Source organism: Melospiza melodia, chromosome 18 (assembly GCF_035770615.1).
Source record: "Melospiza melodia melodia isolate bMelMel2 chromosome 18, bMelMel2.pri, whole genome shotgun sequence".
NCBI classification, from domain to species: domain Eukaryota; kingdom Metazoa; phylum Chordata; class Aves; order Passeriformes; family Passerellidae; genus Melospiza; species Melospiza melodia.
The window spans coordinates 4533697-4561645 of record NC_086211.1 but is presented as its reverse complement, the minus strand read 5'-3'; the positions used below and the strand labels follow the sequence as shown (position 1 = coordinate 4561645).

The window sequence follows — 27949 nt, the reverse complement described above, 5'->3', positions numbered from 1 at the left end:
CCGCCTCCCCTTACGGCGGCCGCGGGCGGGGCGGCGGCGGCGCGGGAAGAGCGGGGACGGGCCGCGGCCGAGGGTGACACCGAGGCGGGCGGGAAAGCCGCGAGTGCGGGGCTGAGGTGCGGGGAGACGGGAGCGCAGGGGGGTCAGGGATTGGGATAGGGGTTCAACGATCTGGGGAAGGGGCGCTGGGAGTCAGGGATTCGGGGAGGGGATGTTGAGGGTGGTACGGGATTCGGGGAGGGAGTTTAGGAGGAACAAGGATTTAAGGAGACCGGATCGGAGATTTGGGGAGGGTTTTCTGGGGGCTCAGGGATTCGGGGAAGGGATGCTGAAGGTGCTCGGAGAATCTGGGGGGACAGGGATTTGCAGAGGGGATGGAAGATTTGGGGAAGGGGTGCTGGGAGTCAGGGGTGCTGGGAGAGGGTGTTAAAGATGGTCAGGACTTGGTGGGGCGGGTTTGGGGAAACAAGGATTTGGGAATGGAGGATCAAACTTTGGGAAGGGGGTGCAGAGGTAGCAGGAGAGCGAGGGTCAGTGGGAGCATTAGAGAAGGAGGTATTGGGAGAGGTGCTGGGGGACCGGGCTTTAGGGACCGGGCACTGGGGAGGGCTGCTAGGTGTTCGGGGCTCTGTGCACCCCCGGGTCCCCTCGGAAGGGACCGGGAACCCTCGGCACAGCGTGTCCACCTCGTCCCTCCGCCAGGAGCCATGCACACCTCCAGACTCTTCACCCTCGTCCTGGTGGTGCAGCCGTCCCGCGTCCTGCTGGGCATGAAGAAGCGCGGGTTCGGCGCCGGGCTGTGGAACGGCTTCGGGGGCAAGGTGCAGCCCGGGGAGAGCATCGAGGAGGCTGCCCGCAGGTGAGGGCCGGGCCGGTGCCACGGGGACAGGTATGGGGGCACAGGGGGAGGTGTTGGACCATCGGCTGTGGGCTGCAGGCGGAGCTACCGCGGCTCATCTGGTCAGTGATAGCCTCGTGTTACCCACCAGTGCAGTCATGGCCCAGCTCTGAACACCTGCTCCACAGGTGATGAGGGATCATCCACATGTACAGAGAAATAATCATCACCTTTGTCACCTGCATATCTTAAACTTATCCAGTTTGTGAGCAGCTAGAACTTCCTGTGTCCTCCCTGGACTCTGATCTAAACTGAGAATGAGTCTGAGTGGTGGATAGAGTTTCTTGCAATCTTCACAGAGGTGCAAGGTTTAATTTTGGCTATATAGCAGAATTACAGCTAATTAAATTTAAATAATTACCCTAGCTGCTTATTATTTGATCGTGTGGTGTGACATTTTTAAGTGCTAATGCTGAGTTGCACAATTGAATTGCATCAGTAAAAAGGCAGAGTGTAATTTCTGAACCCTTCAGTACTGATTTCTTGTAGTTCTTTCATCTATCTGGTCATTAAAATGAAGTAGCAAATCACAGCTAAATTGCTAAATTCCTCTAAAAATTAGGTACCTTGTTCTTTACATGAATGTTGCTGATACAAAGCTGTGCTTTGCCATCTCCTCCGTTTCTGATAACGTGCCCAAAGCTGCCCTTGCACCTGCAGGAAGATCAGTCATGGTGTGCTCAGCTGGTTCCCAACAGCTTCTGCCCTCAACAGCCTCCCCAGCTGTGCCAGCACAACCACCAGGCTCTGTGGTGAGCTGGGCCCAGGGACAGCAGGGTCCCTGTGCAGATGTGCTCCCAGCAGCCCTAACGTACCTGACATTTCATTGTGGCTTTTCATGTGATTTATCATCTCTGAGTGGCGGGAGGGACACGAGTTTTGTCACTTAACATTTGCTGGACTTACCTGCAACTGGCTATGAGGTAAATCTAATGCTTTAATGTAGCATTTGATTTCCTTGGTGTGTTTACCTGTGCTGGCCCCAAGTTTGACACCAAAACCTGTGCTCATACAAGATGTCAGGTGCTAAAATTTTCCTCAATTCCAATGCAGCGTGCCAGAGCACAGCCAGCACCTGCTGCTGGGGACTGTCCCCACCCCTTCAGCTGCAGTTTCCTCCAGAATGACACAGCCAGTTCCTGCTGAGGTCAGCTGGGCAGGAGGCTGTCCCCAGCGCCAGGAGCAGCTGGACACAGTGGTCACCTTGCTGGGTGGTGCAGTGCTGCCTCAGGGCACAGCTCTGCTGCAGGAAGCACCACACACTCCAAATCAAACTTCCCTTGTGCCACTTCCACTCTGCACTGCCAGTTGAGGTCTGAGGTTGTGGTTCCACGTTGCTCTGTCTCCGTTGGGTTGGCAGAGGCAGCAGGTGGGAAGTCTCAGCACAGGTAGTTAAATATTAACCCAAAACATGAAAAGTTCCCAGAAGATTTCCATCTTCTGCTGTGTACAGCACATTCCCATGAGCACATGGGCAGGTCCTCAGTGGCACATCTGGTAAGGGGAGCATTTAGTGAATGAGTTATTTCTAGTTTGCCACCTGTAATGTTTCCACTTACTACAGACAGAGCCAAGCAGCTGATGGATAGCTGGAGAACTGTAGCAATGTTGTGCTTTGTTGTTCAATTATCAGTGCCTGTAAAAGGAGGCTTTTAGAGTCATTGCTGGAAAACTGCTTCTATTTTAGACATAGATAGCTTCTCAGAAGATAAACTAAAATTAGCCAAGACATTAATTTCAAGTATTATTTTGAAAGATGGGATCCATGAAACCAATGCCAAAGAAAGCTGGAGCCTTAAAATCATTTCCATTACATTTTAAAATTGTAGTTCCTGCCAAATAGGCAACTATGTTAATTATTAACTATAACTAAAGATACACAGTTTCAGAGTATTCCTTATTTTTGTACATTATAAAACCATGACTAACTTCAAGCCATGCTGCTTCTTTTAGAGTGAGGTAAAATAAAAAAAGCTCTGAGCACAGAGCATAAAGAGAGGAAATAATTGAATGTGCTTCAAGTAGCTGTGCATGGTGGTGTGTGGAAAAGAGCTGGCACAGCTCTCCAAGTGCTCTTAAAAGTCTTCCCTTTTGGCCACTGGTTATGCCCAATGTGCTCCCAAGGAGCAGAAGGGCAGAGTTTGGACAAGTGCTTTGTGATTTTTACACTGCATTTGAATGGGAACCGGAATTCTCAACCTCCTGTGTGCAAATGGTGTGATGGAGTGTGTAATTTAACTAAGCTTGTTTGCTTTACAAGTAGCTGATTGTGTAGCAGGTATAGATGTTCTTTCTGGTGTTCATGACCTGCTTCTCCACAATTCTAAAAGGTTCAGCTTGAAGCTGGCAAAGCTTTTTGCCTGTCTAAATGACGTGTATCTTGGAGTTCTGAAGCCACACCCAGCCACAGTCAGATGACTTCACATCCCCACTTCTCCCTTACCTCAGAGAAGAGCTGCATGTTGCAAGGACTAAATTCTACTAAATGACCCATGTTCCTGAATCTTCCCCTTCCAACACTGAGTGTTTTCCTGCCAGGCTCAGGAGCCTGGAATAACACACAATCCCACCTGGCCTGGCTCCACTGTGGTGTTGTAGCCTCGTGGCTTGGTGCAGGTCAGAGCCCTGCTCTGTTGTACTATAAGAGCTTTCACCTCTGGTTCACTGGAAGGCTTTTAAATGTGTGAGTAAAGGTAATGACTGCATTTTTGTCCTCCCAATGCTCAGTTTCATATAAGAAGCCTTTTTCTTGTGCAGGGAGCTCCTGGAGGAGAGTGGACTGACTGTGGACACCTTGCAGAAGATGGGTCAGATCACATTTGAATTTGTGGGCAACTCTGAACTCATGGACGTTCACATTTTCCGAGCAGATCACTTCCACGGAGAGCCAACAGAAAGTGAGGGTAGGTGGCTGGTCTGGGGAAAGAAGGAGGTGCATGCTCTTGCCCTTAGGAAATGGAGAACTATTCACACTAAAATGCCTCCCAGAAGGAAGGCAGCTGGGCTGGAGAGGGAAGCTGCTTGTTGACCAATATTCAGCGTAGGCAGCAAAAATCCACGAGCATGTCCCACGCAGAGTTCTCTTGTTTTGTGCCACCAGAAATGAGGCCCCAGTGGTTTCAGCTGGACGAGGTGCCCTTCCATCGCATGTGGCCTGATGACAGCTACTGGTTTCCCCTGGTGCTTCAGAGAAAGTTGTTTCGTGGCTATTTTAAGTTCCAAGGACAAGACACCATCCTGGAGCACAGCCTGAAAGAAGTGGAGGAAGTTTAAGAAAGCAGAAGCATTCAGCCCACATGCTACTGCCCACATTGGGCTACAGCATGCTGAGTGTGACTTATGAGGGTCTCATTGCTCAGCTTGCCAGAACACAAGACTTGTTTTCCAGGTCACTGCAAAGTAAGGGGGTTTCTTAGAGCAGAAATAAAAGTAACAAGATTTTCCATGCTGTGAAGTCCCTGGCTTTGGTGGTTATGTGATCACAGTTATTAAAAAATAAATGTTAACCCTTTTAGTGGCTTAAGTCTTTCCCTTATGGGTAGATTTTTTTATTATTGTTATAATTAAAAATACTTTTTTAGTAAAAGCATGTGTTGTTCTGTTATAAGGATGCTGTGAAAGCCTTTTGAAAAGTTCAAACCAAGATTTCTTCAGGATCCTCCAGCTGAAGGCAGTGTGAGGTTATGGGAGTTAAAGCACAAGCCAGAGGCAGATGTACAGTCCTGTCTCAGCCCAGCTTTCACTGTTACTGTGAAAGTCAAACTATTTGAGCATTTCAGGTAAAAATATACTGAATAAATTCAACTTCCAGCTAGTTCTTGTTGCAAAGTGCCATCCCCTAGGGCTGCAGGCTTTGTCCCAGGGCAGGTGACTGCTCAGCACTGATGTCAGCCCAACCCAGCATGGTGGGCAGCACAAGTTTGATCCAATCATGCCAGAAATAACACATCACATATGTAACTTCTTACACAAGTTGGGTTTTTTTTTCCTTTTTTCAAACACTTTTACAGACATGTAACACTTACAGATAGAATCTTGGAATGTCATGTAGGATCTGTAAACATTTCCAGTCTACCAGCTGTAGTAATAGTTCTTTAATTCCTGCATTTGAATAAAGTGCTTCATACATAAGGCTATTTGAGCAAAGCAAAGATACAGGATATTCCAGGCAGGCAAAATTCACACCCTCTGAACTATGTTTGTTTCTTGTCTCCTTCCAGCAGTTTTGAAAAGTTTATACCACGCAAAACACCCTTCTTAATCTGCTCAGCAAGCCACAGCTCAGACTTAGGAGGATGAATTAACACCTTCAAACCTTACTTTTCCTTTTGTGCTGCACACTTATTTATAGAGTAAACAGAGATACCCACCTCTGCTTCTGACCTGGCAGTGAGGGTTCCTGGCTGCTCTAACAGAGAGAATGGCTTGGGGCAAATAGAATAAGCACAAAAGGACAAGCAGCTTTTACAGAGTGTAGGACCTTACTGCATGGTAGGAAAGGGCATGACTGGCAGCCAATACCTGCTAAATACCTTGGTTTATTTCCTGATGGAAACTGTAAATTGCTGGGTGAGAGACAGCACGTGACAATTGCACAGAATTACTTTCTGTTCCTCCAGGAGTTTGGGTAGGAAAAGAACAAGCATGGCTCAAGCTTGCACTTGTTATATCCTGTCTGCAGTCAGGTGAGTCTTTTCAGGAAGGGGCTTTCCCCAACCCTGATTTTTAGCTCATGTCAAAGAGCTGGGATGATACTGCTCTTAAGTAAGTTCTGTCCCCAGATGGTGATCTTTGTGTTTCAATAAACATCACAAACAGAAGAGTGTAAATTAGCCTGTTAAAAATTCCAGGAATTACACCCTTGCATGGTTAAAGGAGAGTTAAAAGCACTGGAATGTAGCAAGGCACCGTTGAACATGTTACAGCTGAGGAGAAACAACTTGCCAGGAAGATGGAAGGAAAGAAGGATACAAGATTTAAGGTTCTGTAAATAGTTTTGAGCCTTTCAACAGGATACTGACAAAAAGCCTGTGTATTCCCACTTCACAGCTGGAAGTGGAGAAGCCCTCAGGAGTGACAAAACTCAGAGCCCTTTTCAGAGAACAATTTTCAGGCAGCCTTTCAAGGTCTCGGGTGTTTGCTACCCTGGTAGCTCCAGCACTGCTCTGACAGACACTGCAGGCTTTTCTACCATCACTCCTTTGAGCACATCAAAGTCCCCTGACCTCAAGCACACACAGAAAAGCTTCCATTCACAAAAGCACATTAACACTTTGGCACTGCATCTTACAGGAGCATCAGATCTCAGATAGGCAGCACACACTCCTCAATTAGTCTGGCTTGGTTAGTGTTTACTGCAGAAGGCAGGAGCATGGAGGTAACCACAACTGTTTTCCCCACATTGGCTAGGACAGACAGACAGCTTGATGGATCCTTGAGTCCCTGCTGCTTCCCTCTGGAGGAAGGAAGCTGTGCTTGATGCTGCCCTCCAAGTCTGACAGATCCATAAACTGAACAAAATGAAAACAGTAAGGAAATCCCTCACACACTGAGGTAAACAAACAGTGCTATTTGCACACTGACCAGTCTCCCAGAAGAAAGGTTTGCAAACTAAGGGTTGTATGAAATAGTGTCTGCATGTTTAGGAATGAAACAAGCTTGACAGTCCAGTATGAAATAAACTCTGAAAGTGCCAGCAGCTGGATCAGCTTTGGGAATACTGGGCCTCAGTTCTCAAATACCTGGTGAACAGAGTAAAACCAAAACAAGAAAAGCCCACCCCCAAAACTCTCCTCAAAGACACAAGGGCTGACAATGGAGGAAGGGGATATTTCTCAAAACAAGGTCATTTCAGTTTCCTTATAGGTCCTGTGGTGTGTCTATTATTGTTACAGTCTCTGCACTAGGACCGTCCAATTTGTGCTTTAGGGAAAGAGGAAAGAGGAGTTAGTCTAAAGACCTAATGTAATTTTGATGTTTGCTTTTTGGGGGGTTGTTTTTTGATCTTAAGTTTAAAATTGTAATGTTTTTCTAAAAGTGAGAAGTGCAAAGTTCCATTCAGGCTATTCCTTTGCAAGCACTCCTACAGAACACTGCCCAGTCAAACAAGTAACTTATGAGACCCATCATAAATTATCAGATCTTGCCCCAAAACATAGAGTGTTTTCTCAGTTTCACTGTTCATCACATCAGGCAAACCAGTGAGGGAGGATGGGTGCTGAGACTAAGCCAGCCATAACCAGCCAGCACCTTCTGATAATGTGAAGAGCATGGAAAAGTCTGGTAACACACTTTCCACACTTGAACCACAAACCATCTTTCTAATCAAGACAAGGTCAAGCAGAAAAAACCTGTTGTACCATGCCTGAGATTATATCTTCTCTGTACCTGGACTGTAGAAACATTTCCCTCCCCTGACAGTTTGCTCCAGCTTGTGAGCAGAATTTCTTCTGCATCACTTAGGAAATCTCCAGGAGAGAATCAAATCTGTCACAGCCATTTGCAGTTCATCTATCTCACTGGACAAGGCCCATGTGCAGGAGGAAAGTGAGTTAACATTTGAATTGTTGGAAAAAGCTCTTTAATGCAATCTGTGCAAGGTTGGCTACACGCTGCTTAAGGCCCAGCACTCAAGGAATTCACCCATAGCAGTGTATTTACTTCATGTTGAGGAGTGGGAGTAATGGTTATTCAGTCTCCTAAAACTGGGCAAATAACTTTTCTTGCTCCTAGCTGAAGAAACTAATCCAGAATTTCCATCTGGGCTAGGAAGAGTTTCATGTTGCACTGAAATTTCTAAATGAAAAAAAAAATCAAATCAAGAAAGCTTTTGTGATTGGAGGATTTAAATATACTTCCTGGTAATGGGGAAGTTCCCCAGTGGGAAAATACTGTAATGATTCTGATTAACAGCACGCACTCATCCTTGTTAATGTGCTTCCTTTTTTACCCATTCGAGGAAAATGCTAAGAAGCCAAGTCACAAATTCCCCTTTGGGAGCTGTTTTGGCCCCAGAGAAGTCAGGTTCAGGGAGTCCTGTTCACACAGAGCTTTGCTGCAGACGTTTGCAGTTTGATTATCAGTTTCTCTGGAGGATGTGCACATTTCCCCTGAGGTAACATGACTTACATGTTCTCCCCCTTTGCCTCCCAAGGCAAAGCCACTGGAGATGCAAAGTGGGGAGTGTTTAGTCCCTTTATCACAACCACAAACCATTCTGAAAAGCCCATTACCAAGGGCTGTGGTGTTTTTAGAGATGAGAACTTTCACTTAATCATCTACTCTCCTTCTCTCCTTCACAAACAAACATACTGCAATGCTACCCACAGCCAGGAAGAAAGACAGTAACATCCTGATAATACTCAATTTTTGCAAATGAACTTTATCAGCACTGTGTTCCAGCCTGCTGGTGCAGCAGGATACTTCTGATATTACACCAAAGAAAACACCAGCCTTTGGGTCAGCAGCTCTCCAACAGATCTGAGCAGCTACTCACCAGATGGAGGTCAGAACCTCCAGAAGAAATAAACAAGCTACCTTGTAGCTGTTCCACTCCTGTAGTACAAGTGATTTACAATTAAGGAATGTTTTAGTCAATTATTTTCTCGTTTATGCCAGGCAAACTCCTCTGAGTTCCTGAACCCAGCTGTCTTTGGCCCCAAACTGAAAAATAAGAGCAAGTCCCCAGAGTGCCCTTCAACCATGAAGGGAAACAAACTGACAATAGAGTCCATCCAGCACCATCAGGAAAATCCCTGTCACAGAGCAGCACTGACCCCTGCCCAGCTGGGTTACAAAATCCAACCACTTCATTCATTTTGTGCTAAGGTCTAGCAGTAAGAAATCAAATCCAGACACCTACAACAGGATGGGGGATGGCTTTCAGCTTTCCTCATGCACACACGTCCCTAACACAGGCCCTCCAAGGCATAAAAAGCAATTTATCTCCACTACAAGCAAGTGCTTCAGCTATCCTGTTCATCTCAGCACTTGAGAGACGTGCAGAGATGTGTCAGCACAGCTGCAGATAAACACCACTGGAGGACTGTTAGTACAAGATGCAGAGGCCCCAGCAACAACAAACCCTGCAGCACTCGCTGTGCCAGGCCCTGTCCCAACCCCATGAGGAGTGGCTGCAGGAGAATGAGCATCAGCTCTGCCCCTGGGCATTGCAAAATTACAAAATTGTCTCTATATCCATTATGTTCTGCCCCACATCCAGTCTGTCTAAATCAGAGAGCAGCTCAAAGCAGCAATATTAAAAAAAAAAATAAAAATAAAAATAGCTGTTTTGGAGGATTCATTGGAGGTAGAGGTCCCACCCCTTCGTTGATTGCCCTTCTTGCTCCGTGTGGGATGCTTGGAACGTTAATTGGAAAAGAAGTTTCCCTCTGGAGGTGACAGTGGTGGAGTTGGCATACTGCTGGATCCCACAAAAAGGCAGCTCAACTTTGGCTTCAATTCATTCCAAACTTTACTCATCTGTGAGTGGAGAAGGAGAGAGAGCAGACATGACCACACAGCAGGTAACAGTCTCCCCACATGGAAATTTAGCAGCAGTCTCAGACATACAGAGACAACAAATTTGCTGAAGTATTTTCAGGAAGTTCACTACACCCAGAATGTTCCTGTCAGACCAGTGCAGTTCCATGAACATTGTCCTGAGCCTGTATGGAAGGGAGATTTCCCTTCATCAAATTCCTTCACTGAAAGGATGGAAGGGAGCTGAAGGAGAAAAGACTTTTCTAATATAACCAAAGCAAGAAAGTTTGTATATGGGGAATATTAAAGGGTTTAACAAAAAGGAGTTTTCAAAGTTTTAGAGCAAAACCTGGAAAGTTTTCTTGTCATACAATATGTTGTGTAGCTCAGCAAAAAACCAGATTAATCTAACAAACACACATCACTCATTACAGAGTAGAGACTGAATGGTTGGGTCTTTTTCCACTACTCACAGGGTAGAGCCAGATACAGATGAGAGAAGGAAAGAAGAAAAAAAATTGCTGCAAGAAGATACCATCTTTTAGAGGGGTTAGAGGCCAACCCTGATCCTCACCCCAAACTGGAAAAACCTCAGGGAACTTCCTAAGCTATGAGAGAGCCCAACTGCACAGGTGATTAGAGGATGAAGCCAATGGGTGAAAACAAATCCAATCAAATTCTCATTCATATTTTGAGAAAAAGGAGAGTCTAGAACTCACCTCTTTGTGACCCTGAATCTGGGAGTTGACAAAGGCCCCCAAAATGTGAGATGTGAGAGGCAGGTAGATGTGGATGAGCTGTGTCTCCTGATGCAGGCAGTACAGGGAGAAGTAATTCCGCAGCTCCATGGTTATGATGGCATTTTCTTGCTGAAAGAAGAGGAACTCGGTGACCAGGAAGAGGATGGGGAAAAGGAGAAACAGGAGAAAACAGCCTTCCTCCCCATACCAGCAATTCAAACACATACCAAAACCCTAAAAAGGCAGTTCTGAACCCATTTGATACAGCAGGAATTGCCCTCTCCATCATGCAGACTGATGCTTCCCACAACTCCTGCGAATTATGTGCTACCAACACATTTTCCACGTGGCACAGTGGGTAGCACGGATTTCCCAAAGCACAGGCTACCCTCTCAATCCAAAAACTGTCTGCAAATGTGACTGAGATCCAGAGCAGCACCATCAGAGCCCAGCCCCACCCTTTGCTCTGCCTGCCCTACCTCCACAATCCGAGACTCCAGCTGCTCCACCGATTCTGGCTCTTTGTTCTGCACAGTGGCACTCATCATCTGCTTCTTCATCATGCTGTACTTGTGCAAGGCTCGCTGGTGCTTGTGCAATACCCCCTTCTCGTGCCTCTCACACAGGTCCTTTATGGGAAAAGAAAACAGCAGTGGGGCCAGGAGTCAGCAAACACACAGCCAAGTAAATCAGGAGCACACACGTGTGGTCACACTTTGTGTCATTTCTACGCTGCAGATTTTTGCTCCTTTGTTTTCAAGAGGGTCAAAAAATGCCAGTAGCTAAGAATTTAAGAAACAAAACTGCTTGAACCCAGACCATTGAGCTTAAGAGGCAACCTGGAGCAACACTTCTGCCAACATTTTGGATCTTATCAGGCCTCTTTTCTGACCTTCTCAGTATTAAGTGCTGGCAATTAATTAAAGTGCTGGCTCAAGTCCTTCAAATTCAGTCCTGGCCTGGGAATGTCAGGAGAGGCTGCCACATACAGCTGAAAAAGTCCTTTCATTCATAACTGAACTCATGTCTCCATGAGCAAATCAGCAACAATCTAGTTCACTGCTTTGACTCAAAAGCAGCCAAATCTAAAACCAAAAAGTTAGCTGATCCATGCAGTTTAACCAGCCATATTTTTAAATTCCTCGCAGAGTTTGCTCTTTGGCAAGTTCTCATCATCAGATGAGCTATCAGGAAGGCTACAGAGCTCCTTGTGGCCAAGAGCCACTCCCCTGCCTCTGCCAGATGCCCAGTTTGCCTCTGAACTGGCCTCACAGACAGTTTTCCATCCAGTTGGCGTTACACCCTCTAAAGAGCACAAACTTGCTCTAAACAACTTTCTTGTTGGCAGAACAGCAGAGCTCACTTTATAGGACTGGAGTAAATCCAGGAAAAGGTTCAACTTCTCCACCACATCATTCTCTTCCTGTTTACCCTAGAAAACAAGGAAAAAGTACATTTTACGTCAGCCTGGCATCACAGCCCTTCACACCCCCCCACACCACGCAGGCTCTCACTGCTCTCTCCAGGGCACATCAGAGCTTACACAACTGCATCAAAAATCTCTCCAATGGCACTGGGGTGTTTAGTCTTCAGTGTGCAGAACAAAGACCTGACTGAGGCAGGAACAGCTTTTCCAACTGACTGATCATTAGAACAAGAGGAGTTGGTTTCACAGGCCTGCGTGTCAGTCCTTTCAGCACACTCTGCCTGGAATTCCCTGCTCTTGCAGATTCCTCCAATCTTTCATCTTCCCTTCCTACAAAATAGCTAATCCATTAAAACTCTGAATACCTGCACGTTCCCCATAACAGTTCATGCATCAGAAGGCAGAGATGAGACAGAGACCAAGACAAATTTTACTGCCAGTTTTTTTATTTTATGGAATATTCTTTTCTTCCTGTATCAATAGGGCTCTCTGGAGCATAAACTCCAGAGAAAGAGACCTGGCCTGACTGATCTACAAAAGCACACTGACTGTTTTAACACAATGAGATGAAGAACACTGAAGACAAAACTATTACTTTTCCTTCCCAGAGTGTCGTGTTCTCACGTCACTCTGACAGTCATTACCACACTGTGCACTTAGACTGGAATGTGATGCTTCTGTCTGAATGGTTCTCATGTAATGTTTAAGTACATGAATTAAAGTACTGAAAATTTGATTCAGAAGTAAGTTATTCTGGGTTCTCTGTAGCAGATTAATAAAATGGAACACGGCACTTTTGGACAGCTCACCCTAATAGTGAGTTTAATGTGTGCAGTAACCATTTAAAATTAAGAAAGAAAGCAGGTTTTTTCTTCCTTTCCCTTACCTGTTACATTTTTTCCCATTTAGACACAGTCCAGGTATTTCACACAAGCTTGAACAAGCAGGCTGTTAGTTGAGGATGTGAGTTTGGACTGCAATCTCCCTCTTAACTCTTGAAGAGCTTATGTTCACAGAGCTCATGATTCAAGATAAAATTCAGGGCAGCAGCGTACTTCATTTATGTTACAAAAAGGAAAAAAGAAGGACAAAAGTAAAGGACTCACCTGCTGCACAGCCTTATCTGCCAGAAGTGCAAATTCAACAGACAGACCCTTCAAGGCCTGTTTGAGAGTCCCCCATGTGTTGTTATTCAAAGCAGCCCAGGAAGGAAGGGGAGTAGTGTCTGAGCCCAAAGCACTGGAAGGAGAAAAGCAATGGTCACATCTAGGAGACAAATTCCACTGAGCAGATAAAGTTATTTGCAGAGAGCAGTTTCAAATCTGCCTAAATAGCTCACAGTGCTGAGCTACTCCTGTCCTATCTCAAATGCAGAGTTAACTGTGTACATACTGGGGAGAGAGACAGTAACACAAGTACCTGAATGTGAAGGTATTTCTGTTTTCATTCCTCACTCTATAAAATGCAGCTTTATTGAAAAGCGTGTATTTCCTTCTTTTATAGAAGGAAAATTGATTATGTCCTACAGCATGCATTAAAACACCCATTTTTACCAGACCATTTGCAACAGTTTTGAGTTCTAAACCAACATCAGAAACCAGCAAACCCTGTTGCTCCAAACCTACCTGAGCTCCTTCCCAAATATGAGGAGGTCAGAGGCATTGTCGATGGCTCGGGAAGCGATTCTCTCCGCACGGTCCCGGAGCTTATAGAAGCTGTTATAAATATTTCTGATCAGCTCCCTGCTGGCAGCAAACTGGGCCTGAATGTCAGCTGGGAGGAAGTCCTGAAGGAGTACAGAGGGATTACTGGTGGGTAAATCAGAGGCACAGCACAGTCTGCAGAGAGGGACAGGCTTCCCTCCTGCGCTCACACTCTCCCTCTGTGCGCTAAGAACTCTGCAGAGATCAGTTTCCCATTTAGGTGTCCAAGACACATGTCACACAAACAGCCCTGATTTTCACAGGCAGAAAGGGGTTCATATACCCAGCATAGACAGAGTTGGCAAAATCTGCAATTCTTCTATGTAGTTAAAAGAACATTTGTGAGGTTTCAAGCTCACAAGTTCTGATCTGATCCTACTGGTAACTCCCAGCCCAGTAAAGTCAAGCACAAACTGAAAGATCAGCTTTTTTTTGACCAGTTTATCACTGGTAAAAGCCTGAATTAAGCTCCAGTTGCAAAACCTTCTGCAAGCACTGCAGGAACCTGAACAACAACTTGCTTTGAAATTGCTCAATGAACACAGTGGATGTGTACTTAAAACTTGTCATAGCAGTAATCACTGGGATAAACAGATATATGGAGAATTTATAACTAGCTTTTCCATAACAGTCCAAATTGCTCTCCCACAGGGAGAGAACAAGACAGAATGAGGGCATGAGCACAAGGGAAAGACATCAATCTAGACATTACCTTTTAAATTGTGCAATTTGTGCATTTGTTTGTTATGCAAGTACAAGTAATTACAGAGAAACGAGTTCTGAGCAGGATTCATTGTTTAATCTATATCATATTCATGAGCCAGAATTTAGCTAGAAATATCAAAAGTTTATTTGATCTTTTCAATAAAATTACAAGTCCTTCAAACTCTAGAAACAAATATCTCCTACTTAAGGTGTTCATCAGTGCACAAATGCCATAACTGAAGCACCAGGAGAAGAAAGCCATTTAAACCAGAACAATATGTTGCAAGAAATTCATATACATACCTTGGCTTGGGTAGCTAATCTGCAAGTCACAAATTCATCTCCTACTCCCTGGACCAATTCCCTTAGCTTATTCTGTACATCCTGGAGAAAATATAGAATCAAATGAGCATGAAGGAACTATGAAAAAACACAGGCAGTTCATGCAGGTCTCAGATATATTGCAGGAGCAAGGCACAACTCAGCAGATACAGCTTTACCCAGGTTAGATTTAATTTAAGGAAAAGCATAATCTCTGCCTAAGAACAGTCATAACTTTCAAAATACTACACTCCTGGCACTGAGTGAAATTACCTTCCACTTTCCACTGTGGAAACACCTACTGAGAGAAAATTCTCTTCCTCCCAGGGAGCAAAGCCATGCAGGTTAACAGCAATCCTGAACGCTGTGGCAGTTACAGCAGGACTTGCAAGCTCAGGACTATTGCTAACAAACACTCACTGAGCCACTGAAGGACAGGAAGAGTTTCAAGAGCACATCTTCTGAGAAGGGGGGGTGTCGAGCCACCAGGTTTATGAATCGCTTCAGCGCTCTCCTCCTCGACTCGATGAACTCACGATCAGCTGCAGGAAGAAACATGAAATTTCAGTTAATGTCCCTCACATGGCAGCTCAGAAAGAAAAAAGAAAGCACTGCAGCAAAAACTAAAGAATGGATACCTATAGTCTGTCAGCTCCCAAAAGCAGACCTTTCAGACTGACCACCCAAACAAATACTCTCAAAGTTGTCTGAGGCAAGCAGAACCCAAGACTTTCAATCTTTTAAAAATTTCTTTTCAACACTATCACACTCGCAGCGTGAAGCAAACCCCCTGCAGCCCAAAATGCAGGTTTACCTCCCAGCACCCTCTTTGGGGGCAGTGCAGGCACCATGCGGTACGGGAACTTGTGCAGCAGCATCTCATGGAACACCACAAAGTCATTGTATCTTCTGTACACCGAGCACTTGAATCTCTGCAATCAACCAGGGGGGATAAATCAATGCACAGCTTACACAGCAGCACCTCAACAATTTTTTTTTTTTTTTTTGGCACTGTAAATACAATTTCAGTTTGAAATGCCCAGCTACCTACACCAGTTTGTTACAAAACCGTTCTGTTTCCATCGTCACACACCTGCTCTGGTACAGAGCTCAGGTTTTCAAGCAAGTGAACTTGCAGACCATCCTTCACAGCTCAGTTAGATGGTGCAATCTGCAGAGGCCCAAGTCAACAAGGCCCAGTGCTACTGCATTAAATATCAGCCCACATAACTGGTCTGCTTAAAACCAGCATCACCCAGCACACCTAAATCACTCAGGGCTTTGCCAGCAGAAACTGCACAGACATTTTTAGGAGGACACATTCTCAGCAAGCCCAAAGTTTGTTCACATTACCTTGCTGGAAACCTCATACTCCACATGTTTCAGAAAAAGGCCCTTCTTCTCAGGTATAAGCTCCACCTGCACACTGTCCTTGCTCAAGAGCTCTTGTAGGGTGTGGGAAAGCAGCAGTGGATTTCCCTGGGGCGTCTGCATCAGAAACTGTTCCGCTTCCCTTGGTTCATTTACTGGAGGCTTTGCCAAATCTACAAGACAAAAAGGGAAAAAAAAACAGTAGACCTGATAAGATATAGTAAAAGAAGTAGCCTTAAAATATTCTGTTCCTTTGCTTGGTGCTGCCAGAGTGGTGCAACACCACCAGAAGCCCAGCCAGGCCACTCCCCTGGGAGGTTATGCTGCTTCTCACACGTTCACATCATCAGTACCTCCCTGCTCACAACAGCCAGGGGCACCACCAATTATATCGAGTCACAGAGACATCTCCACTAAGCAAAGGATCACAGGCCAAATTCGTTCTGTGAATCAGCTAAGAGGCCTGCATTTCCTGTCTGTCCAGCTCCCACCACAGCAGGATCTGCCAAAATGAACGAAACCCTTGCTCAGCACTTCTGGATCCTGCCTAGAACAACTCATGGAAGGAAAGAAAAATGTGTCCTTTTACCACGCTGCAGAAATTTAATCCATTAATTTTGCACATCATTACAAAGGAAGGAGACACTTCATTTGACATAATTTTATTAACTCTATGACAGTGTGCTACAGAGAGTGTGAATTACAATAACTGACTATGTCAACATACTTAAGTTCCAAAGCAGAGGGAAAAGGTTCCTAATAAGGGCTCCCAACCCACCAATTCTTCAGTCACAGCAAGTGGCAAAATCTTTCAAACTTACCTATTGTCTTCCATTGCTTGTAGCTAGAAAACAAACAGCTTTTGACAGCAAATTTGGCCATAACTGGGCAGCTTTGGACAGTAACTGACTCTCAGATGCAGAAGTGAAAGAAGATGGCTCTTAAGAATGTGGCCCCAGAGGACAAATGACATCAAAGAAGGGGCAAAGCTGATGACTCAGAGTGTTCTCTTATCAAGTGCCTGACTGCAGCCTGTTATCTCACCCTGACTTCATAACTGCATCTATTATGTGACTGTAAACTAAGCTTACATTGTTTTTCAAAGCCCTCCTTTCTTTTCTACCCATTCCACACATAGGAAATAGTGTGAAAAACGAGGGTACAACCCTGGGCTCTGTCCATTCCATGCCTGAGTTCTGCTCTCCAGCCTGGAGCAGCTGGGTTGCTGCCTCTCTGTAAGAGGCATACTGTGAACAAGCTCTTTCATAAAGCAAGTCAAATCCATGATGAAAGGTACCTAAAAAGCCAGGTAGGATTCATTATCCCTTCCTTGCCATGGTGCAGAAGTTCTTAAATAGATCTGCAATTTTGAGAACACAGTAACACCACAGAAGCAAGAAGCATTTCTTTCAGCTTTGATACATAGTTCAAAAAGTTGTTAACTGGGTAACAGATTAACTCAAGGAAGATAAGAAGTCATAGCCTTGACTTGAAAGCCCTGACCTCCTCCTGATAAGGATTTCCTACCTGCTCCTTCATGTGCCCTAGGCCCTGATAAACAGGGAAAACAAGCAATCTTTAATGCTTCAGATTTATCACTTCATAACAGACACTTGGCTATTTGTTCCATAAAATGACTTTATGAAACCAAACCAAATCCAGGACAAATGACCTTATCCCACATGCCTCATCAGGCTTCAGATTCCTGCTAATGTGACTCAGAGAAGCAAGTCTTAACACCTCTGCTTTAATAGACATATCAGCTGCTAACCCCACCTATGGAGCAGCTCCTAAATCTGCTGCCAGAAATCTGCAGTAAAATAATATAAACTAATTCAGTGTTGATTGATGATTTGCTGGATGAAGTGATAACACCTGTAGAGCACAAGGCATCCTGGATTTCCAGAGCAGCAGCTCTCTGGGTGCCCACCCTGGTGATTTTTTGGGTTTAACTGCTCAAGACACACCAGTGAAATGCAACACAGGACAGCAGATGATGTTACTCCTCCAATGCACACACACACCTCCCTCCAGAGAATTCCAGAGCCTTCTGTGATGCTCAGCCACTGGCTGATGTTGCAGAGGCCTCCCCCAAAGGGGGCTACTCAAAATGCACCCCAAATAATCCCCCGAGCAGTGCCAATCTGTGCTAACACAGCATCTCCTCCTGCCCATTGAGTCATTGTCCCTGCTTCCCATCCTTCTGCTGGACATCAACAGCACAAATCAGTGCCTGAACTGGGCTCAGCATCGTCTGGTAAACTCCTGAAACCCCAAAGGCAAGAGACAGGAATGAGGAGAAAAGATGTATAAGGTGAACCATGAAACCATCAGTGTTTGATCTTTAAGTCCCAGAACCAAAGAGATGCTGAGGACTCTGCAGTTCCTTACAGGTCTGAACCCATTACCCAGCAGACATCCACAGAGTGATGCCCCACCAGGCAAGAATCCACAGTCCTTTGTCAATTCAGCCATGTTGCCCTTTTCTTGGTAATTTCTCCCCAGTTTTTATCAAATTATTCTCTAAAAATCACCTACAGGACATGCCCTCTCTTTATCAGCAGTTCACACTCTTGGCTCTCCCTGAAATATTCTGCAGCTTCTTTACATCTCAACCTTGTCTAAATGTGTGAAATCACACAAACCAGACAACCATGCAAACAAGTTTGAATAATTACTGTTTAATTAATAACCTCAGCATGCCTGGTATCAACAAGACAGAGTGAATCTACAAACACCCACAAACACAGCTCTGAGACTACAGTAAAATGACTTGGGAACAGCTGTTAACCTGCTCTAGGAAATGCTTATCATGGCATTAACACCAGCCCTACAGAGCAATATGTACTGGAGCTATTCTTCAGCCCATTTTTCATTCTGCTTGCTAAAGAGCCAATTTGGGAACAGCCTCAAGAGCCCTGGCCAGGAATGGTGGATAATAGTGGGAACTCATTGGTATGAGCTCCTGTGTTCAGGCAGTAAAAGGATTTGCATGCATTGTACCAGAACACTTAAAACTTCCCATCACGCACCCTCTGCTGCAGAACAGCTAATTTTGAAAACATTCCCTTTGCTTTCAGCAGATCATTATCTGGTAAAGTTTATATAGAGACAGGAGCAAGTGGATACAGAAATGAGGTATGGAATGGTTCCCCTGGAACACTGGGAAGCAGACAAAATAAAAAATCAGCTTTTTCCTACAAGCCAGGCTTTTGCTACAGCAGATTCTCAATCTGTTGTCAATAAGGTATCAGGAAGTGGCCTGATACAATTGAAAACAAGTTGATATAAAAGTTAAAAATAATATGTACAAACATACATATGCAAACAAGACAACAAGATAACAAGAACTAAAAGTCTGAAGAAGCATTCAAAGCATGGCCTAGTTTTTGTTTGGTTGTAAAAGAAAACAGCTATGAAAACACTAAAACACTGCATAATACTTTTTTTTTTTTTTTTTCAGCAAGTCAGATAGCCTTTGGACTGAAGGGAGTTGAGAAACTTACCCAGAGAAAAACTGCAATAGAAAATTTCTCTAGTTCATGCTTTAGTTAGTGCTCAACATTCATTACTCCACTGATACAACTGGGCAGCAATCTGCCTTCCATGGAGTTAGCAGTTTCCTCCATCCAAATTTCCAAAATCATGCATTTATGAAAGCCAGAGCAAAATTCCAAGTTCCTGCATAGCTGCACAGAGTTTTCACATGTGAGAAGGCACATCCAGGGCTGGAAGCACAGGTGGTAAATCACAGCATTGATCTCCCTTCCCTGTTAAAGCTCTGTCAACCAAATTTGGAGGCCTTATCTTCATTTTACAGATGGCTGATGCTACCAACTCCTTATTACACCAGGCAATAATCAGATAAATTTATCAGACATGCTTAAGTAGATGGTGCCACAGAATTACTTATTATATTAGCAGCATTTTTACTAGAAGGAGAAAGGAGCCTGTAAGGAAGCAAAACCTTCAGGAAAAGCAGCTCAGATCTCTCCTCCATCATCACAGGCCACAGCTGTGCAGAGCAGAGGGATCCAACCCACAGGAAATATGAAAACTGACTGGTTTTGTGCACAGATACCTCAGATTCTTCCCTGGAAAAAGTGAGGACTCCACTACCAACTCCTGGGCCAGGAATTACAAAGCAGCAATGTAAATATCATTCATCAGCATTTCCCTTTCCTCTCTGTCTTCTCATGAGAAGCCCCAGGAATTATGGAAATGCCTCTCCCCCTTATCATGTCAAAAACATTCCTCCATAATTCCAGAATCCAGCGTCCACATCAGCCTCCCTGAAAGCTGGCGCAGATTTCAACTACAAATTCAAACAGATTCCCATCCTAGTTCTCGTTTTTTTAAAATATTACATAATTTGAAATCCCCTAAAAAAAAAAAAAAAACCAAACAACATAAGTACACCAAAAAAGAAGCAATCAAAACTTTTTTCCTATTAAAGGCTTTACGTATTTTTTGAAACAACTGCGCACAACTTGTTTGGGTTGTTTTGAACCACGCAATTCTTATTTCAAAAGCAGAAAAGCAAAAGAATCAGAATTAAGAATTAACAAAAGAATTAAGAAAGCTAAGTGCTGCACAGCTGTGTGTTCAACAAGGAAAGCAGGTCTGCATTTCTTACTGGGTACAAGAAAAGTTATCATATTTACTCTAATTAAAGTCTCCTTTCTCCTTCCCAACAATTCCCATGTAAATACAAGCTACCCACAATGTCAAAACAAGATAAAATAGCACACACTCTCATAAAATTAGATGCTGGAAACAGGCTCCAACATTTTGTTTTTCTCCTTTAAAAAAACCAAAACACCACTACCACAGATGCCAAGTATGTACTCTGCACTATTTACTCTGGGTTTTCTGTGGTTTTTTCCTTTGGTTAGGTTTTCCTATTTCCCCTTTTTTTTTTGGTGTTGCAGGTAGTTTGGTTTTTGTTTGGGAAGGGGTTTTTGGTGGTTTTTTCCAAGTAAGTTTAACATAGTTACTCAGCACTTGGTGCTGCTAAAGACGAAACAGAGAAGTTATGCCTCAACTCAAAAATAGATGAGACTATTTAAGCTTTATTTAGTAATACTTAAAAAGCACCTGAATTTCTGCAGTCCCCTGCAGCTTCTCAAACTACAACAATCCCATACTCCAGCAGAAAAAAAACCCCCAACACCAACTTGTCACACAGATTGACTGTGTGTAAAGGACTAACCTTAACTAACAGGCCTCTTGCCCTGTTAGATCATCAACTGATTCATCTGACTCCCCAGGTCTGGGGATCCAAGGGACACATTCCATTCACAGCCATGAGCCACAGCCCCCAGCTGCAGCAAGCACAATAACGTGAGATGCAGCTACTTTGAAGAAATAACAGGATTAGCAGAGAAAAATCCAACGAGGAATGTGCCCTAAGATTACAGGGACAAAAAGTCAAATGCTCGCTAGGGCTGGCTCCCAGCAGCTCAGTGGATGACTGCTAAGCTATCATTTTTCAAAAGAGGTTGGAAGTGTAAAAATTCACACCCAAAAATGCAACCCAGCAAGCAATAACCCAAACAACTACTCTGGGAAACTTACACAAGGACGTTTTAGCCTGACTACAAAACTGGCAAGTTTCCACATCCAACCATCCTTATACAGGTCAAGAATATCCCATGAAAATAAATATATTATCTTTGTTTTGCTTCTCATTTTCCTTACATGTTTCTCACCCTCCTGATTATGCCTGATGTTAATATTTAAGCATTAAAAATGGCATTGCCACTCCAGGCCCTACAGGATCCCAATGGTCTTTTCACACATTTTATAGTTAAACAAGCTCATTCTTATCCCAAATCCTCTTGAAAAGCAATTATTAAAGCTCTCCTCCTTTTGTATCAATTCCATATGCCTGCAACTGGTAAATTTTTCTCCCTCAACCTGCACCAACCCATAAAACTTGAAGACTGTGGGGGAAATAATGTGCAAATTATATTGTCTGTAACCTGTACAGCCTCCCACAGGCTGAACACCCAGTTAAAGGTTTACATCAGAAGAAAAGGAGACACCTCACTCCCTACACAGCCAACACCTGCATTACCTCCCTGCATTCATTGCAAAACAGACTCACATGGAAGTAAAAGCAAAAGGAAAAAAAAAGTCAATAAAAGCCACTCTGCAGAATTGACTTTACAAGCTGGACATTATCCTTTTTTCTTTCCTCTTCGATTGTATTAAAGTAAAGTACTTCTACTTTTAGTACTGCTAAATCCAAACCACAGCATTTGTATGTGCCCTCAAAGGGGAGCATCAGTGATACCTATCAGGACTCTCATTACTGTGTATATTTCACTGACAAGCTGCTGGTCTCCAAAAACAATTACATATGGGTGTGAAACTTCAAAGATCTCTGAACCTGCATCATGATGCTAAAAATAAAAAACATTGCTGCATTCACAGCATTATTTTTCTTTAGCCAAAATCATTATGTACCCTCTGTCAGTGTTCATCATAAACGCTGTGCCAAAGAAAACCAGGTTTTCTAAAGAAGGCTGAGTAGGTCAGAAAGGTACAGAAGCACCACCACCAGAAGTTAATCAGTTCAAGAATACTCTACTTGGAGACAACTGTTTTATCTCTATAAGGCTCCTGAAGCAGATGGTAAATCCATAACAGACATACCTGAGCAAGCTCTCTCTTTGGTACAGTAGGACATTTTTTCCACAAAGGCTGCTGTTCAATATGTTACATCAGTCCTGGACAGAAATATTCCAAAATAATTTATTTATAAGCATTATCTGTATCGGGAGCATCACAGGCCTATCAAGAGCAAACTCACAGTGGGTTCTAAATGCAATCAACCAAACCTTTTTTCTACGCATTAAGCTTACCTACTCGTTTTCTTTCCAAATTGAGCAAAAAATAGTATGGACAGAGCAGGTACAAAAGTTCAGCGACTTCAAAGAGAACTTCTAAAAGTTTCCTTCAGTTTAACTGCTAAAGGAGCCTAACACGTTATTCCCTCAATTCTCCCAGGAGCTCCCTCCATCTCTCATTTCGCAACAAGCGCTGGCAGTATTCGGCTATGAGTTTCTCCATCCCAGCCCCAGCTGCACGCTGCTGGAACCCCAGCGCTGGGAGCCGGCGCTTTCTCCGCGGGCTCCGGGACCGTCCGAGCCGCTGTCCCGCTGCGGGAGGGTCCGAGGTGCCCGGAGCCGCCGGGCGGGCACGGAATGAACTCGGCGCGGCACGGAGGGAGCGCTCGGCCGCGTCAGTGCCCGCGGGAGAACTTCGGGACCGCGCCCGCGTCCGGCCCCGCGCAAGGGAGCGGAGCGCCCGCGGCTGAACCGGGGCGGCACCGGGCAGGTAACCCCGGCGGCCCGGGCGTTCCCCGCTCCTTCCCCGCTCCTCGGCACGGGGAGGGACCCCCACGGCCCCGGAGGGCAGCGCTGAGCCCGGCCGCGAGCAGCCACCGGGCGGGCCGGGGCCAGCGGGGTCCGGCTGTCCCGGGGGGAGAGGGGAAGGCGGCGGCGGCGCTTCCCCGCGGCTTTTCTGCTTCCCGACGGCTCATCCGCGTCCCCGCAGCCCCGAGCCCGGCGCGGAGCCGCGTCCGCTCCCGGGCGGGCAGCGCAGGGCGGGCGCGGCTGCACCGAGGGGCGGCCCCGGCACCCGCATCCCCCCGTACCTGCGGCCGTGCCCGCGGGCGGCTCTCCGTCCATCGCGGCCGCGGTCATGTGAGGCCGGGGCGGCCGCCCTCCCCTTCCTCCGCAGCGCCCGCCTGTCAGCGCGGGCGGGGCGGGCGGGCAGAGCCGCCTCCCGCGGGGCCGGGGGCGAGGGGCGCGGGGGGCGCGGGGCGGCGGCTCCGGCTCCAGAACGGCGGGGCTGTGTCAGACTGCAGCGGGGCTGTGTCAGACTGCAGCGGGGCTGTGTCAGACTGCAGCGGGGCTGTGTCAGACTGCAGCGGGGCTGTGTCAAACTGCAGCGGGGCTGCGGCCCCGGGGCTCCGGACGCGCTCCGGCGGGGCAGCGAACCGGCCCCGCCGCTGCCGGGAGCGCTGCGAGCGCCGCTGAAGCGCTTCGGGATTAGTAACGCGTCTCGCAAGGATCTTACGGCGTGTAAGAGTGATCGGCTCATGGGTTTAATGCGGGATTATTCCGAAGTATAACTGGTTTAGTTTTTGAAATCTGAAAAGGAGTGTTGTGAAGTTCTAGGAAAAGTGGGTAACTGGCGAGGCTGTGCTTTGGGTTTCCTGTCACGCAATCTCAGAATCAATTGGGTTGGAAAAGAGCTTGAAATCATTGATTTATGACCGAACAGCACCTTGTCACCCGGCTCATGGCACCGAGTGCCACCTCCTCTCTATCCTGAAAGGGCTCCAGGATCCGTGACTCCCCCACCTACCCACGGGGACAGCCCATTCCAATGTCTGATCACCCTTCCTGTGAAGAAATTCCTCCCGATGTCCAACCCAATTGTTGGGGCTCACAGCTTGAGACTGTGCCCTCTCATCGGATTAATTACTCCATGTTAATTCTGGTATATTTTCTTTACCTAAGTTCCTTTTCCCATGGTATTTCTGCTGCCTGCCATCTAGGACATTAACCAAGTTTCCTATGCTCAGTATTTTTTTATATTTTGGATGCACCTGGATTTTTGGTAAATTTGGTAGAAATGAACACTAAGCTATTCAGAAAAGCACAGAAATATGAATATTTGAAATGCAAATACACCTCCCAAAAGTGCATAAAAACAAGAACTCCATGTATGAGCACCTCTCATTTTATTAGTGATTTTTTTTTCCTACTTCCTGTACTTTATTAGTCAGGAATGATATGGTTGACAGTGGTGAAAAAAAAGGTACATGTTTTGTACAGTGATTTTCCTAAAAACACCATCAGACACAAAAAAAAAAAAAAACTTATAGATTTTGGACCTCCAGATTGAGATGTTACAATCCATAATAATGCTTTATATTTTCAACATCCTAAGGATTGGATGCATTCCATAATTAATATTCCTGGTATTTCTTAATCAAGGGAAGATAAACATGTATGCAGAAAGAACTAAAGCAGAAAATGACGAAGTGAGAATTATTTCAGGCATAACTGTGACCACAATAAAAAGTTTTTGTGCTGCTACCAAGATGTAAATGAGTCAAGTGATTCTCCTTTTCCTCCTCCCCCGGTGCTATTTCAGCCCAGTCCCCACGAGCGTGGGTGCAGACGAAAGCTGTGTATAAAATTAAAAAAGCATGGCATTATTTAAGCTGAGAGGCCCTTCAAATCATGTTTGTACAGCAGCCCAGCAGAGTTCTGCCTGCTCAGCACTTCTGAACACCGCAGGATTTTTCGCCCATACAGCATTTTTGGAGAAAATGAATGGAGAAATCAACATGTTCTCATTCAGCTATAGATTTTTGATTGGTCTGTACTTAAGCTAATAGCATAACTATTTATTTGGTATAAATAAGATATTCTTAAACTGAAGATTGCTTCGGAGTCTTGAAGAAAAATACCGTGGAAAATAATTCAATTGCGGAAATAATTTTTCAACGGGGCAGTTGAAAAATTGAAAAATTGAAAGACTTTCAGCTGCTTGATGTAAGTTATTGAACACTTCTGTATTTGCTGTTACTGCAGCAAAAGCTTCTGGAAAACCTTGAGCATAAAGAAATAAACACTGAAGAAAAAAAAAAAGGAGACATGTCAGAGAATGGTTTGGGTTGGAGGGGATCTTAAAGATCAGATCGTTACAACCCCATTGTGTGGGCAGGGACACCTTCCACCATCCCAGGCTGCTCCATGCTTCATCCAACCCAGCCTTGGACACCTCCAGGGATGGGGCAGCCACAGCTGCTCTGGAAAATCCATGCCAGGGCATCCCCACCCACACACGGTAGAGTTTTTCCTCATATCTAATCAAAACCTATTCTATTTCAATTTAAAGCCATTCCCCCTTGTAAAGATTTTTCTCCATGTTTCTTGCACGCTCCTTCAGGTATTGTAAAGGCCACAGTCAGGTCACCCTGAAACCTTCTCTTCTCCAGGCTGAACAATTCCAGTTTGCTCAGCCTTTCCTTCCTTTCCATCCCTCTGATCACCTCAGTGGCCTACAAGAGTTCCCTGTCCCTGCTGTGCTGAGCCCAGAGCTGGATGCAGGTTCCAGGTGACAAAAGCAATGCAGAAATAAATCCCTACCCCAGGCCCTGCCTCACAGAGTGTCATTCTGAGCACGTCCTGTCAGGATTAGATGAAATTTCATACAAGAATTTGCTTACTCCTTCAGAATTCAGTTTAGGAAACAGAGCTGTCAGCTCCACTATTCTCAGATCACCTGCACGCAATAAAATTCATGAGGCACTGCTGGTTGGAGAGCTGGGTTATAAAAAGCCTTTCCTGCAAGATTTTTTTCCCCCAAAATTTCCCATTGATTGGGAGTTTTGCATGTGGAGTACTTAAAGGAACAGGCTTCAGCTGGCAGTGCCAAAATCTGTGTTTTTAAAAGCTGCTCCGCTCTCCCTCAGATTGCTGAGTAAGGGCTGGAAGGAAAAAGAATAGCAGTGAGATAGGGCAGGGACTGAGGGGAAATTTCAACAGAGAAAGGAAAAGGAGAAGGAAGGAAGAGCAGATAAATCAAAAGCTGCTGAAAAGTAGAGGAAAGTGCAAAGAGTCAGGGAAAGGAGAATCCAATGTTCAGATCCACTGCTTAACCAAAGGACTGGAAAAGCGCAAACAGGAAAAAGGGGCAACTGCAGAAATTGCACATTCCAGCAATACAGACAGTGGGAGTGGTGAAATAAAAGCAGCACAGACCTCATGCACACCCCTGGAAGGGTCATGGAATAGTGAGGGGCCAGCTGGGACCATGGATGGACCTGCGCCCTCGCATTTGGAAAAGCACACGGCTGTGATGGCACCTTGTGTTCGCCTCAGAGTCAGCGCCGGGGCTGAGCGGGGAGTCAGGGGCTGCTCAGCTACCGCGAGGTAACGAGGGGAAAACATCGCTGCCCCAAGTGCCAGTCGTGGTTTCCACTGCTGGGAGCTGCCTTCCCTGGGAAGGGACTCAGGGCACACTCAGCCGGGGAGTGGAGTTCGGATGCCATCGTGTGACTCCCGGCGACATTGCACAGCTGGCCCGGCTCAGCCTCCCAAACGCTGCCCCGAGAGCTGCTCAAAACATCCAAGATGCTGCCAGAGACGACAAAGTCTAATTTTAAAATGTTCTGTGTTGGTTTTTTGGCTGTTTTAATGATTTGGGAAGGTTCGGGGTGGCCTTGGGCAGCCCGCGCTCCAAAGGACGAAAAGAGGCTTCAGGTTTTTTCTCGGTCTTCAGTGTTTATTAGTTTTTTATCTAAAAGATTTTCTCTCGGCCCGACAGAGGTCTGCACAGCAAGCCAGCCATGAGCACACTGAGAGTCTCCGGGGCGGTCACTTATCTTTATACTCAAAACTACGTATACAATATTTACTTATTTCTTCTAATACTTTTTACTCTTATTGACTAGTACACTTTTAGTAATAACTAATCTCAAAGTGCTGCTATCACTACAGAAGATGGAGGCCAAGAAGAAGAAGAAGGACAGGACACGCTTCAATTCTTCTATCTTACTTCTTTAAACTCCTCTATACAAAAATTCTAAACTTTTGTGTTTCACACTCTAATTAACTTATCTCTTCACCATTTACCCCAGTAAAATCCTCTCATCTTCATACAAGTGTCATCTCTCGTGTAAGATCAAAGTCTAAGTACTAAACACTTCTAGCAACATTCTAAAACCTCCGAACCCCCCAAAAGTAGTCTCAATCACTCTGCACATCAGTCCTGAAGTGCTAAGATCTCACAGTTCTGTACACTACCTGCTCTGCCTTTCTATTTTTTTTTAAGGCTGGCATTGTGCTTTGATGATTGATTGAAAGCCCTGGGATAAAAGAAGAAATCTTACTCAAAATGCAAGTGTTCGTCTCTAAATTTGAACAGATGAGACATTTCCCGAGAACTTTTTCCTCTGAAATTGTCACCTCAAGATGGTATCCGAGGTAAATTCCAAGTTCTCTGAGCCACTCTGAATATACTATATAAATATATATATATATAAACACACATGGTGACCGAAGTCACACAGCATGTATCCACTCTAAATGTACAATATATACATATACATATAATATATATACATATAAATATATATGTGTGTATATATATAAACCCACATGGTGGCAGAAGTAGAAAACATTTCATGCATTCTTTGTATTCTTCATCAGCCTGAGGTGCCCGGGACAGAATGCGATGCTTTAATCGATAATGTAGGGTTACATCTCTCAGGCCA

General features: G+C 45.1%; 2 protein-coding genes across 5 annotated transcripts; one reads left to right on the top strand and one right to left on the bottom strand.

Moving 5' to 3' along the window:
* Window positions 1-31: 31 nt before the first annotated feature.
* On the top strand, window positions 32-4484 carry NUDT1 (nudix hydrolase 1). The gene is made up of 4 exons (XM_063171762.1): window positions 32-116; window positions 703-859; window positions 3656-3801; window positions 3999-4484. Exons 2-4 carry the CDS (start codon window positions 708-710, stop codon window positions 4169-4171), a joined length of 471 nt encoding a protein of 156 aa, XP_063027832.1. The 5' UTR covers window positions 32-116; window positions 703-707; the 3' UTR covers window positions 4172-4484.
* Window positions 4485-4855: 371 nt separating this feature from the next.
* On the bottom strand, window positions 4856-23359 carry SNX8 (sorting nexin 8). Of its 4 annotated transcripts, none has more exons than XM_063171759.1 (12): window positions 23309-23353; window positions 22306-22379; window positions 15628-15818; window positions 15089-15206; window positions 14695-14816; window positions 14257-14337; window positions 13171-13331; window positions 12652-12784; window positions 11483-11551; window positions 10599-10748; window positions 10099-10248; window positions 4856-9379 (listed from the first exon to the last, which is right to left on the bottom strand). In XM_063171759.1, exons 2-12 carry the CDS (start codon window positions 22337-22339, stop codon window positions 9266-9268), a joined length of 1323 nt encoding a protein of 440 aa, XP_063027829.1. In that variant the 5' UTR covers window positions 22340-22379; window positions 23309-23353; the 3' UTR covers window positions 4856-9265. The 4 variants fall into 4 exon arrangements, with proteins under 4 accessions (XP_063027829.1, XP_063027830.1, XP_063027828.1 ...); XM_063171760.1 differs by lacking the exon at window positions 23309-23353 and adding an exon at window positions 22515-22736; XM_063171758.1 differs by lacking the exon at window positions 22306-22379 and having other exon boundaries at window positions 23309-23359.
* Window positions 23360-27949: the final 4590 nt, after the last annotated feature.

Bases quoted from the DNA above. Each gene is read 5' to 3' on its own strand.
- SNX8 (XM_063171758.1), bottom strand. From the start codon at position 23,357: ATGACCGCGGCCGCGATGGACGGAGAGCCGCCCGCGGGCACGGCCGCA. The intron at 14,817-15,088 runs GTAAACCTGCAT...TTCTTCCTGCAG, and splicing joins CCCAAAGAGGGTGCTGGGAG to CTGATCGTGAGTTCATCGAG. The intron at 9,380-10,098 runs GTGAGTTCTAGA...CTCCACTCACAG, and splicing joins AGATTCAGGGTCACAAAGAG to ATGAGTAAAGTTTGGAATGA.
- NUDT1 (XM_063171762.1), top strand. From the start codon at position 708: ATGCACACCTCCAGACTCTTCACCCTCGTCCTGGTGGTGCAGCCGTCC. The intron at 860-3,655 runs GTGAGGGCCGGG...TTTCTTGTGCAG, and splicing joins ATCGAGGAGGCTGCCCGCAG to GGAGCTCCTGGAGGAGAGTG. The intron at 3,802-3,998 runs GTAGGTGGCTGG...TTGTGCCACCAG, and splicing joins AGAGCCAACAGAAAGTGAGG to AAATGAGGCCCCAGTGGTTT.